The sequence below is a fragment of the Petromyzon marinus genome, chromosome 38 (assembly GCF_048934315.1).
Source record: "Petromyzon marinus isolate PM22_M1 ecotype Great Lakes invasive population chromosome 38, UKy_Petmar_22M1.pri1.0, whole genome shotgun sequence".
NCBI classification, from domain to species: Eukaryota; Metazoa; Chordata; class Hyperoartia; order Petromyzontiformes; family Petromyzontidae; genus Petromyzon; species Petromyzon marinus.
In genome coordinates this window covers 8521121-8533515 of record NC_133704.1, presented here as the reverse complement: position 1 = coordinate 8533515, position 12395 = coordinate 8521121, and the positions used below count along the sequence as shown (strand labels likewise).

Below are 12395 nucleotides of genomic sequence, written 5' to 3'. Positions count from 1 at the left end.
TTAACTTCCTCGCCTGGTATGCAGGAGGTCGTGGGTTCGATCTCGACCCTGACTCCTGTTGTATATTTGGAGTTTGAATGTCTCTCTCTCTCTCTCCCCGTGGTCCCGTGGGTTTTTTTTTTCCAAGTCCTCTGGTTTTTCCCTCGACATTTACAAAAAAACATGCGTTTAGACTATTTGGCTGTTATAAATGTCCGCGTGATAAGTCACTTCGTTGACATGTCATTTGTGACCAAGGCACTTATAACAAAAAAGTATCTCAGTGGGCTTTATCTGGTTAAATAAAATAGTTTAGTTTTTAGTTTATTACGCCATGCGCTAACTGCTGAACCATCGATCCACATGAAATGTATACTCTGAACCTCCCTTGCCAGTACAGCATATATGAAATAATTAAAATAGATCCAAAGTCTAAAAGCTTAAGCCAGCAAACTAAATTTGTACCATATTCTTGGTTCTTTTGGTAAAGTCACGTAGAAGGGAAACAATAAAATAATAAAAATATAAAACAATAAAATTCTCACGACGTTTCGACTGCAACACAAGCAAGCAAGTTTATATATTTTTTATTTTATTGTTTCCCTTCTACGTGACTTTTCCTGAAAGAACCAAGAATATGAATCCCTGCAGTTACGAAAGTTTCTGCATTAAAAATAAAGGCAATTGAAGCCAACATCTTATTCACTTGCCCGACCAATATCAACCAAGCAATATGAGATGTAAACAAGCAGACTCTAGATCGAGTTTCCATATTGTGGGTCTCATCAGCGCAGTCAGGCTTGCTTAACGAATGCCGCTGGCTGTGCAGATGAATGAGCACTCACAAACCTCACTGCCGATGAGACCCGGAAGGTCTAAACTGATCGAGAGTTTGCTTGTCTGAAAGAAATGCTGCCGCTCAATTTGCTTTTGGAAACATCGAAAAGGTCGATGACTAAATGTCTTTTACAATCACACTTAGCATTAACAGAAAAAATGTCCACATCTGATTGGGACCTTGTAGATAACATGACTGCTTCTTCTGCCGCGACAATGTCAACCAAATGTAAAGTTATCCTAATTGCTAAATTCAACATCCTGTCAAAAAAGAAGCCAGATCTACACATTAAAAAGTTAGATGTTAACAAGATTGTAATCAAGCAGAGTAACAGCCCAATTTCCGAGAGCCTAAAATCGCTTCTAGCTAGAGGGCTGAACTTTGCAGTCACCCCCAAACACATCCCACTGGATGATATTGCCCAGGATGACGTAGCCCTCAAAGGTTTAGGTCACATCTCAGCAGACGTGGCAAGATCTGAAATCGCCGCCATCCTCAAAAACACTAAGATACCCATTAGTAACATCAGTAGGGACGAGCGCTCTGAACTTGCTCAATTGGAAATAGAGATGACATTGTCATACTTTCAGCCGACAAGGGCAATGCCACGGTCATCATGGATAAAACCACATACAACAACAAAATCCATCAACTCACCTACCTACAAACTGGCCCGATTTCTGTCTGAGACCCTGCTTCCATTCACGGGCAAGACAACTTCAGCAGTACTTAATTCAGCTCACTTGCTTTCTCGAATCAAGGACATTTCACTGTCTCCAGATGATTTGCTTGTCAGCTTCGATGTATTCTCTCTGTTCACCAAGGTACCTGTACTTGACACCATAGCAATTATTGAAGACTTGGTCCAACAGGGACTGAATCATGATGTACCAACTTTGGTGAGGTACTGCCTTACCAACACTTACTTAATCTGAAACGGTACATTCTACAAACAAAATGAAGGTACCATTATGGGTTATCCCTTATCACCAGTGGTAGCTAATGTTTTCATGGAGAAATTGAAACAGATGCCATCCTGACATCCACCCTACGTCCTTACCTGTGGAAGAGAAACGTAGATGACACTTTCGTCATCTGGCTACATGGCCAGCCAGCACTGAACCAGTTTTTCAGTCACATCAATTCCATACATCCATCCATTAAATTCACCATGGAAGTGGAAAATGATGACAAGCTACCATTCCTGGATGTTTTGATCGAGAAGAGGCCTGATGGCTGGTTGGGATATTCTGTCTACAGGAAAGCCACCCACATGGATTCCTATCTAAAACCTGATTCCCACCACCATCCGGCTCAGAAGAACTCCCTCATCAAAACACTACACCACAGGGCCCATTGCATCCCCGACCAGCCCCACCTAGCCAGTGAACTGGAGCACGTACACCAAGCCCTCAAGATGAATGGATACTCAGACCGCACAATCCGCAAAGCTGTAGCCCCAACCATGGGGAGACAACCATCTGAGGACCCAATTAAAACCATCACCTTGCCAAACATAGCAGGTGTTACCAAAAATATTTTCCAAATCTTAAACAAACACAAGATCCAAGTCCGATTCAAAACAGTACACAAATTCCGTGATTTGATCCCATCTGTAAAGGATCTCATTCCTGACATGCAAGACCCTGGGTGTCTACAAAACTAAGTTGTGTCTGCGGCAGCAGTTACATTAATTTCATGCTTATATCTCTCCCTAATCTCCCCCATTAACACAACTGACGTGCTTGCGTCCGGGGATGGAATTCCTTTCCAGCTCAGATCTCGCTTGCTTGCTCATCGCCACATAAATAACCTCTTGTTGTAACAGCTCTCTCACTGGTCCAGCAGTTACACTGCTGGATAATCTTTTCCGCCTGAGGACGACCGCTTGTGTTGCGATCGAAACGTCGTGATATATTTTTTCTTTTTTCAAATTTTCTTGCTGTGGTTTTCACACCTGATGATGATTGCTTGTGTTGCAGTCGAAACGTCGTGAGAATTTTATTGTTTTATATTTTTATTATTCTATTGTTTCCCTTCTACGTGACTTTACAGAAACAACCAAGAATATGAATCCCTGCAGTTACGAAAGCTTTACATCAAAATTTTATTTTTAGTTTTATTTTATTTTTCGACCGACGTGACTTTACCCAAACAACCAAAGAGTACGGACTCCTGCAGTCACGAAAGCTTCAAATCAAGATTAAAGCGTGTTGTTTGATTTTGTTCTTTTAAAACGTTGAATCGGGGTCGGTTTATATATTTGTACATATATATTGTCCCATAATACTTCACAACGAGGGGGCAATACGTGTGTGTGCGATGTGAAATTGTCCCCTGCAAAGGCATGCAGCACCAACACTTGCAGCCCGTTTTGCCTCCCAATGTTCCTGGGTCCTTGAGTAGCAGATGCCGCGGGCGGTAGCTGAGCAACACTGAGGTTTTGAACTGAAGAGATCACGGGGACGTCTCCACGGGGAGGAGGAATGAGTCACTGCCAAGTCGTTAAACCCGTATGGAATTTAAGGGCGATCACAATCCCAGACCCATGTTACCTAACATCGATACAGTCACCAGCAACAGTCGCAGCAGCGTCACCACAAAGCATAAATCACTTTTTGCTGTCACCTCAGAATCAGGATATTTATTTATAGTGGAGGAGTCCGATGATCTATAAAGCTCTTTTGCACAGATATCCAGTAGGGGCTGGTCAGAATGTTGCAATATCACACGATACAAAAAAAACGATAGGAGTGCAAAGTATAGGACAGGTAAGACAATCACAAAAATACTATTAAAACTAAACAGTTTTTTTTTATATTTAATCGGGTAAAGCCCACTGAGCTATTAGCTTCTTTCTCAGAAGCGACCTGGCCACAAATGATAGCTCAACGAAGTGGCTCATCATGTGGAAATTTATAGCAGCCAAATAATCTGAAGCCCACCGTTGTAAGCATCACACTTTTCCATATTCAGCAACAGCAGCGCCACGATTAATATAATTTAACCTGTAAACGAGGAGCAAAACAATACTATACACTGTACAAAAATATCATTGCAGACCGGAAACCAAATAGTTCCAACAATAAACAACAATGTGCACTAAATTTTGATTTAAAGCTTTCGTGACTGCAGTGATTCATATTCTTGGTTCTTTCGGTAAAGTCATGTTGAAGGGACAAAACTAAATATTTTATTGTTTCCCTTCAACGTTTTATTATTGTATTGTTTCCCTTCAACGTGACTTTACCGAAAGAACCAAGAATAACAATGTGCACTGATTATTACAAAAGCTCTCCGTGTCATGCATTATTTAAACTTTCGTAGGTTCACATTTTGCTCAGTGCATTGATGGTGACTGAAGGCAAGATGGCCACAATGCAGTTCTTCAGGAACTGGTGGTTTTTCAAAATGCTTAGGCTGAGCGCTATTGGACACTCGGTGCACGGTTGTGTGTGTTGTTGATTACAGTATGTACTCTGAAAACCGATACAATCACTCCTATCGTGTTTGTTGTTGTAACTTTCTGACCCCCCCCCCCCCCTACTGGACGTCTGTGAAAAAAAGCTTCATAGCTTATCGGATTCCTCCAGTATAAATAGAGATTCTGAGTCTGACCATCACCTCCAGCACATAACCACCACCATCGCCAAAACAACCACCAATCATTATAAAACCACATCGTCTCATCAACGCCACCACACAACCACCATTACAACACAACCACCACCACCGTCACCATCCTCAGTCCATAAACAACTCACACTACGGACATTACCAACGACGAAGGTCCCCCCTCTCGTCCGCGTGTAGCATCAGCAACCTGTTGGGGCAAGTGCTGTTGTTCCACGAGCAGCACCACCGACATCCATTACATAACCACTGCCACATTTCAGTGGGTTCCCAAGCAAAATGATCCGATTGTACAATCACCGTCACGCCATCAGCGCCCTATTAATAAACTTAATATTCATCATAATAATCTGAATGTAGCCTTTGTCAATCCACCGCTGTCAACCCTCGCGCTGCGTCGGTCACGGCGATTGTTTAAACCATACTTCACGCTGGCCAGCGCAGGCTGGTGGTGAAGGCTCCATGCATCACCGGTTCAAATATCACTCTTGCTCGCATTGTCGTTCGCCACGGCCGTGTGTCGAACTTACTTAGATAGTCGAATTCACATGGCACTAAAACCTGACCCCCCCCCCCCTCCACGATCACCCTGGCAATTTAATAACTAACGGACGAGTTAAAAGTTACAGGAATTCGTTTTTAAACCGTGGCTGAGAAATCTACACAGCGGTAATAACCTCTGCCCTCATTGGCAGAGCATGTAATAATGAATATGAACAACTCACACTTCGTGCCGAAAACTCACTCGGGGGCATTTGCTAAGTTACGATATAAATCCTCCACCCACGCAACAAAAATCCAGCAACTGCTAACTACAGCACCCCAACCAAGTGGCGGTGACGTCACCGCGGCGACCGTGCCAGGCTAGGTGCACGCTCGGAGGGCGAGGCCACGTGACAGCTTTCTCGCACGCGGGCAAGGCCCCGAGTAAAACGTGCCGACTGTTGGCACAGCGTGTGGAGTCGCAACCTTTGAAAGCAATATCTCTAACTCCAATGGCCGTGTTGCCCATGACAAAGGTCCATAATACACGTTGTTGTTGTGTTAGATCGCTTAGATATATGTTTTCGTTAAACCCGCCACCACCCGACACAGCCAATTAGTAAGATTTGCCACAGTAAACATAACGTGGCCAATTTGTCACTAGTACAGCAACACCTGTGTGTTGGAGAGCCAAGCCACAACATTTACAATCAGGCTAAAGCCAGAGTATGTGGAGAAATCCTCCTGTTTCGTTCCTTAAATAGAAGCGGGGTAGATGTGATGACGTCACTCGTTTGCTGTTCTTGCGCGAAGCGTGGGAGGGGATTAATGATTACACATATAAATGACTGTGGGTATCCATTGCCGGTTCCGCTATTTATATGGTAATCAGCGTGCATTATGCACGCGCGTTGTTCGTGTACCTCCAGGCCGATTGTGTGCACTAAAAGAGCAGTACCTGTTACTGTTCAATGGGATCTCCCAACAAACAAAAAACAAACCTTCTGTATCATGCATAACATTGGTCGCGAAAGCCTACTGCGTGTTCAAATTTACAAGGGTGTCGTCACTTAAAGCAAACGTATTCGGATAACAAAAACATTCCCCATGACCGACCCAGTCACCCGGAATGCTGCCTGACCCGTCTCATCTCGGCAGCTAAACGCGGGGCTGAGCCTGCGAAGTTTACGGTTGGGTGGTCCCCACCGATTTCCCATCAGGCACGTCGAGGAGTCGAGGCCCAATCGGTCGTACGGCGACCTCCAAAAAACCGCTCAGGTCCGGCACCTTCGACGAGTGAAATGCTCCCTGACCGTCGCCAGCCCACGGTGACCGGGGCGGTGAAGTGTACGGGTCGAACAACTCTCGTTGACCCCAAGGACACGTTCAACGCTCCCCGCTCGGCTGCACAGAAACCGCGCGCGATCCCGCAGCCTTTTTTTGTGTGTTTGTTATTTGTTGTTGCTGATATATTTGCCATTCGCGTTGACCGTCGTTACCTACCGCACGCGTACGCATAACGTACACAACCCCCCCCCACCCCAACCACCACTCGCACCCGGACTAGGCACGAAAAAAAAACACGTTTTTCCCTTGCCACCCACGCGAGCATGGGTTCGTGGTTCAGGTCTGCGGTCGAGATTCGGTCAATGCCACTCAGGAAGTCTCGCTGTCAAACTAACTATAGCATCCCGACTTATTGCCCGCGGATCAACGCCGCCACGGGGAGGTTGGTAACAAGTCACAACGTGGGGGGGGGGGGGGGGGGGGGACACGCCCGTACGGAGAAAGAGAAGGGGGAGCGGGAAAGGGCGAGAGAGATGAGAAATAACAGGGCAGGCGAGGGGGAAGTATGGAGAAGGGATGGGGGAAAACGGGAACAATTTGGTTCAGGAGAGATGAGAATGGGGTGGATGGGAAGTATGGGGAGGATGGGAAGGATGGGAGGATGGGGAGGATGGGAAGGATGGGAGGATGGGGAGGATGGGGAGGATGGGGTGGATGGGGAGGATGGGAGGATGGGGAGGATGGGAGGATGGAGAGGATGGGAGGATGGGGAGGATGGGAGGATGGGGAGGATGGGGTGGATGGGGAGGATGGGAAGATGGGAGGATGGGGAGGATGGGAGGATGGGGTGGATGGGAGGATGGGGAGGATGGGGTGGATGGGCAGGATGGGGAGGATGGAAAGATGGGAGGATGGGGAGGATGGGAGGATGGGGTGGATGGGAGGATGGGGAGGATGGGGTGGATGGGCAGGATGGGGAGGATGGGGTGGATGGGGAGGATGGGGTAGATGGGGAGGATGAGGAGGATTGGAGGATGGGAGGATGGGAGGATGGGGAGGATGGGAGGATGGGAGGATGGGGTGGATGGGGAGGATGGGAGGATGAGGAGGATTGGAGGATGGGGTGGATGGGGAGGATGGGAGGATGGGGAGGATGGGAGGATGGGGAGGATGGGAGGATGGGGAAGATGGGGAGGATGGGGAGGATGGGGAGGATGGGGAGGATGGGGAGGATGGGAGGATGGGGAGGATGGGAGGATGGGGAGGATGGGGTGGATGGGGAGGATGGGGTGGATGAGGTGGATGGGGCGGATGGGGAGGATGGGAGGATGGGGAGGATGGGTGGTTGCATCAGAGCCTCGGCGCTGCTGCGCAGAGGAGTGGCGTCTGTTTTCACAGGGGGCGGCGCGGAGAATGAGTCACGTGGTTTACGGGAGGCTTGAGATTATTTTTGTTCGATACTCCCCACGATACGCGAATCCGGGTTACTGTTGTTTAACATAATCGATGCTTTTTTATATATATATATATATAAACTCGCTCTTTGGCCTGTCCCGTCTGGACTGTGTATAATCTCGTATGTGCTGTATTGTGCGTCTTGTTTATAGTCTCAGTCTCGTATGTGCTGTATTGTGCGTCTTGTTTATAGTCTCAGTCTCGTATGTACTGCCCAGTTTGTAGTGTCTCGTTTGGACTGTGAGTCTCGTGTACTCCTCGTCTGTCTGATCTGTACTGTCTCATCTGTACTCATTGCCTAACATGCACTGCCCTGCAGTTTGTGCTGTCTGTGCTGTGTCGTTTGTGTGGTCCTATCTGTACTGCCAAGTTCGCACTGCCCAGTTTGTGCTGTCTGTGCTGTGTCGTTTGTGTGGTCCTATCTGTACTGCCAAGTTCGCACTGCCCAGTTTGTTACTGTACCGTCTCATCCGTGCTGCCTGTTGTGAGATCGCTTTCGCACGACCATCATGTGTTGGGTGTTCATGCGCGCCGGTATTTAGGTGTACACGTGTGTGCATTCACAGGTGATGGCCGCCTGCCCAGGTGCTCAGGTGAACACGCGTTGAGGTTACGCAAGTGTTCACGTTTTTGCGAGTGTTCATTTCCGGCAGGTGTTCATGTGGCTCAGATGCACAGGTGTAGCGTTTACTCGGGTGTCTATGTGCATAGGTGTTCGTTGTACAGGTGCAGAGCTACCCAGGTGTTCATGCGCAGAGGTATGTATTTACGTACTCGTGTGCACAGGTGTTCTCGGTGTACAGGACGCAGAGCTACTCAGGTGTACAGGTGCACGCATGTGGCCGGGTTGCCCTGGCTGCTTGCTCACCGCCACGGTGGGAGATGTGCCTGCAGTGGAAGTGCAGCTTCTTCTTCCTGTGCAGCACGGCAGGGTTCTTGAGGAGGAAGATCGAAGCGACCGCGTAGACCACCAGCAACGGCACCACCACGTACAGCAGCAGTGGCAGACACATACCGTCTCACCTATCCCGCAAACTGCACCGTCAACCTGCCTGCCTGCCTGCCTACTCACTCGCCGGGTTTCTCGTTTGCTCTACCGTGTACCCTTCAGCCCGAGACGAACGTCGCGCGCTCCTTGAGATTGACGAGCCCCGTGCCTAGACGTGTGACAGGTACGCGTGCCTGGTTATGCGTTTTATGTGCGCGCGCGCGTGTCTGTGTGTGTTTGTTCTGTGCTCGCTCACAACACTCGGGCTGTTCAGCAGTGTGTGTGTGTACGGCTACGCGGGTAAGTCCGTGTTTATATATACACGCGCGCACACACACACGCACACACACCTGTGAGAGGTGGGTGGTGTTTCAGTCACATACCTCTGCGGGGGCGTGGAGGGGAGGGAGGGGGTGAGGTGCGTCTCGTAAAGATGTTGATATCACCAATAGGATGGTTTTCAAAACTCGAATTACTGACGTTGAATCATCATTCGTTATCACAAGCCACGATCGATCCGCTGCTGGATGAAATCTTGCTCAAGCCGCCGCCGTTCCAGATTGAAACCGCGTTTCTTTAGGACTGTTGTGTTTTGTTGTTGTTGAGTTTAGTTTGCTGTCCTAACAAACCCCAACCCCCGCACCTCCGATTCGCACGATTTGCCTGCGTGCGATGCGCGAGAAGTCCACAAAAGACAAAGATCCCCCATATAGCCTTAACAGACTGTAGGGGCAAGTGCTGTTAGCGAGCACCTATGAAGGCCGGAACGGTACACGAGGGGGTGGGTGGCCAGCACCACGCCCGACCGCCTTTGTCTCCCTAGTGGCAATGTTTACACACCGCACCAGGTACTCATTTGAGGCTGAGCCGACCTAGGGGAGGTCCAGGACCGGTTCAGATAATCGTCACCGCTGTTGGCCTTGAGCGGGAATCGAACCCGAGTCGCCAGGTTCATAGCGCAGCGCGCTAACCGTTCCACCACCGCTCCCCACACACACACACAGACACACACACACGGCACCCGTCTCCATCACGACCACGCGATGCCACGAATCCACGGGGGTGGGGAGAGGGAAGTGGGGGGGGATGCCACTGAGAGCCACGCGTCGCTCCGTCTCCCCTCTGGTCGACGTCTTTCTGCGTCGCGTTCGCGACGCTCGGCGATGGCTCCGTCACCACCCCTTGGCCATCGGACGGTCGCTCCGTGGAGCCGCTGCCGCGCGTCCTCACGCCCGAACCCGTCTTTTAACCTTAACGAGTCAACAAACGACGCTAATCGAAGTCGCGAGCTGCGATAGCAATCGTCGACGCGATGATTTTTTAAGCTCGCGGGTGATGTCTGAACGCCGATGCGTGTTGCCGGACACAAGCGTATGGTAGCTGAAATCCAATGCGTAACGCATCATGTTGTTGTTAGTCCTTAAATCTTGACTTAGAGCTTTCGTGACTGCAGGAATTCATATTATCCGGGTCTTTCGGTAAAGTCACGTGGATGGGTTCAAAGAAAATAACAAAAATAAACCTGCGACGTTTCGATCGCAACGCAAGCGATCGTCATCAGGAGGAAAGAGGGCGATCGCTTGTTGTTGTGATCGAAACGTCGTCGTTTTTTGTTGTTATTTTTGTTTGTTTGTTCTCGTTCATCGTTTTAATTCTTGGTTCTTTCGGTAAAGTTACGTAGATAGAAAATAAAGCAATAAATAAATAAACAAAATTATTATCGTAAATTGAAAATAATAAAAGCAACAAAAAAAACACAATCATAAAAGTGACTTTACCGAAAGAACCAAGAATATACATTACTTTTATTTTTCACTTAACAAAAAAATGCAATGGAGAGAGGGGAGCAGGGGGGAGGGGGGCGTGGGACTGCTCTAAAATAACCTCCCTGGGTGACGATATCCGTGTGGGCTGGAACACGTCGCCTTTAAAATCATTATTTACATCGCTTCATCACTCACCGCTGGATGAAAGACTCCCTGCACGTCCACACGTCACGTCGGGTGTGGTGGTTTTAGGGGGGGGGGCGGGAGGGTTGTTTGACCATACTTCACCACTCTTTGTCAGTGTGGGGTTGTTGAAGGGCAGTTGCGGGGGTGGGTGGGGGGGATATCCATCAGGGGGTTCAGATATCACTCGCCACTGATATGTGAGTCGTGGCCCGGGAATCGAACTCAGGTGGTCTGTATGGAGCGCAATGGGGGAGCGACACGCAGCTCAATTTTGCAATTCCCGTAATTCCATTCGAGAGATGCCAATGACTGACCTCAAGGTGACACTAATGACGAGGATGATTAGCATGACACAAGCCGAGTAGTTGGGCAAAATATGATGCAATTTTATTTATAGGTGCACGGTATATGAATCATATTTATTCTTTGTCAACAGCAATTCCCGTGAATTTTCTGAGTCAACTCTTGGTGTCTGTCCCTCGCTCCGTTTTAAAAAACTGAACCTTTGAGCCTGTGCGTTTTCGATGTGACGTGAGCGTGTGATTGATGGCATAATCATAATAATTACCATCACGCGTACTTTCCCACCCCCCCCCCCCAAAAAAAAAAAAGGAAAACTTGCCTGAGCTGACGAAAGCTCTGACAGCTGTCGTTCTGTGTGACGACTCTCTTCGATAATTACCCAGAATAATTTAATCTTGTGTACGTACGCGTGTGACAGCACTGAACGGCGGGGATATACGGCGTCAGCGTTGCATTATCACACGCACATTGTCGTCCCTGTACCCTGCTCCCACGCCCTCTGGCTCCCAAAGTCGTCCACTGACGCTCACCGAACAGGCCACGACTCGCGCGGCGGCAGTACGGGGAGGCCGTCATCCAGCAGTAGAGTGACAATTGGAGGGCCCTGCATGTGTTACGTGGTGATTGTAGAGCGGTATCTAGTGGCTGCAGGTGTCACACATGGCCTTGGCTCGAAAACGTCTCCATTCGCTATTCACTGTTACACCTTCATTCGTGCTGTTTGTTGCTCTCCGCTTGGTGTTTTGAGCCGTTTGGGCCTGCGCTCAGCAAACCCGTGACTAAAATGAAACTTGCTATCACCGCGCGCGTGTGCTTTATCTGTGCTCTGTGCAATTATCGTAGGCGTTGCGTGCTGTATTTACAAGACTGCAGTTACGTACATTGACAATACAGGGACTCGTCTACTTACGAACATCCGACTTACGAATTTTCAGAGACACGAACAAACCTGGTCCGTACGTCGAGTTGCATGTTCGGACCGAGAGTCGTAAGTTCAACCGCCGTGCAATAGATGGCAGTGGTGGTATCCACATCTACAGAACGTGAAGAACCAGTGGCATCTCCATCTAGAGAACATGAAGAACCAGTGGCATCTACATCTGCTTGAGATTATACAACTTTTAAAGCCATTCCCCGTGTTTAGTGTAGATGCCGTACAACACGTTTGGAATCGACAGGAGTAAAGTTGGACTTACGAACAAATCGACTTACGAACAGACCTCTGGAACCTAACTCGTTCGTAAGTAGAGGAATTCCTGTATGTACCTGGATGTTCAACTTCTTTCGCACAGCAATATCATGGCCGCACCTTTTACCTATTTACAACCATGGAACGTTTGGCCGATTGTAAAACGTGTAACACGTAGGCTTTCGCGACCAATATCACCCACAATACAGGCTTTTTTGTGGGGGGGGGGGGGGGTAGAGTAGGAGGGGTTGGTCACGTGGGAGGAAAGTGACGTTCCTTGGTGGGGCG

At 48.5% G+C, this 12395-nt stretch overlaps 1 protein-coding gene across 1 annotated transcript in view; it reads right to left on the bottom strand.

The window, feature by feature from the left end:
• The window catches only part of LOC116950164 (lysophospholipase D GDPD1-like), a 35385-nt gene extending 26364 nt beyond the window's left edge, over positions 1-9021 (bottom strand). The window contains exon 1 of the mRNA XM_032967707.2: positions 8544-9021. Coding sequence (XP_032823598.2) covers positions 8544-8688 — 145 coding nt within the window. The 5' untranslated portion in view covers positions 8689-9021. The remainder of the gene's footprint in view (positions 1-8543) is intronic.
• Between the last annotated feature and the right edge of the window lie 3374 nt (positions 9022-12395).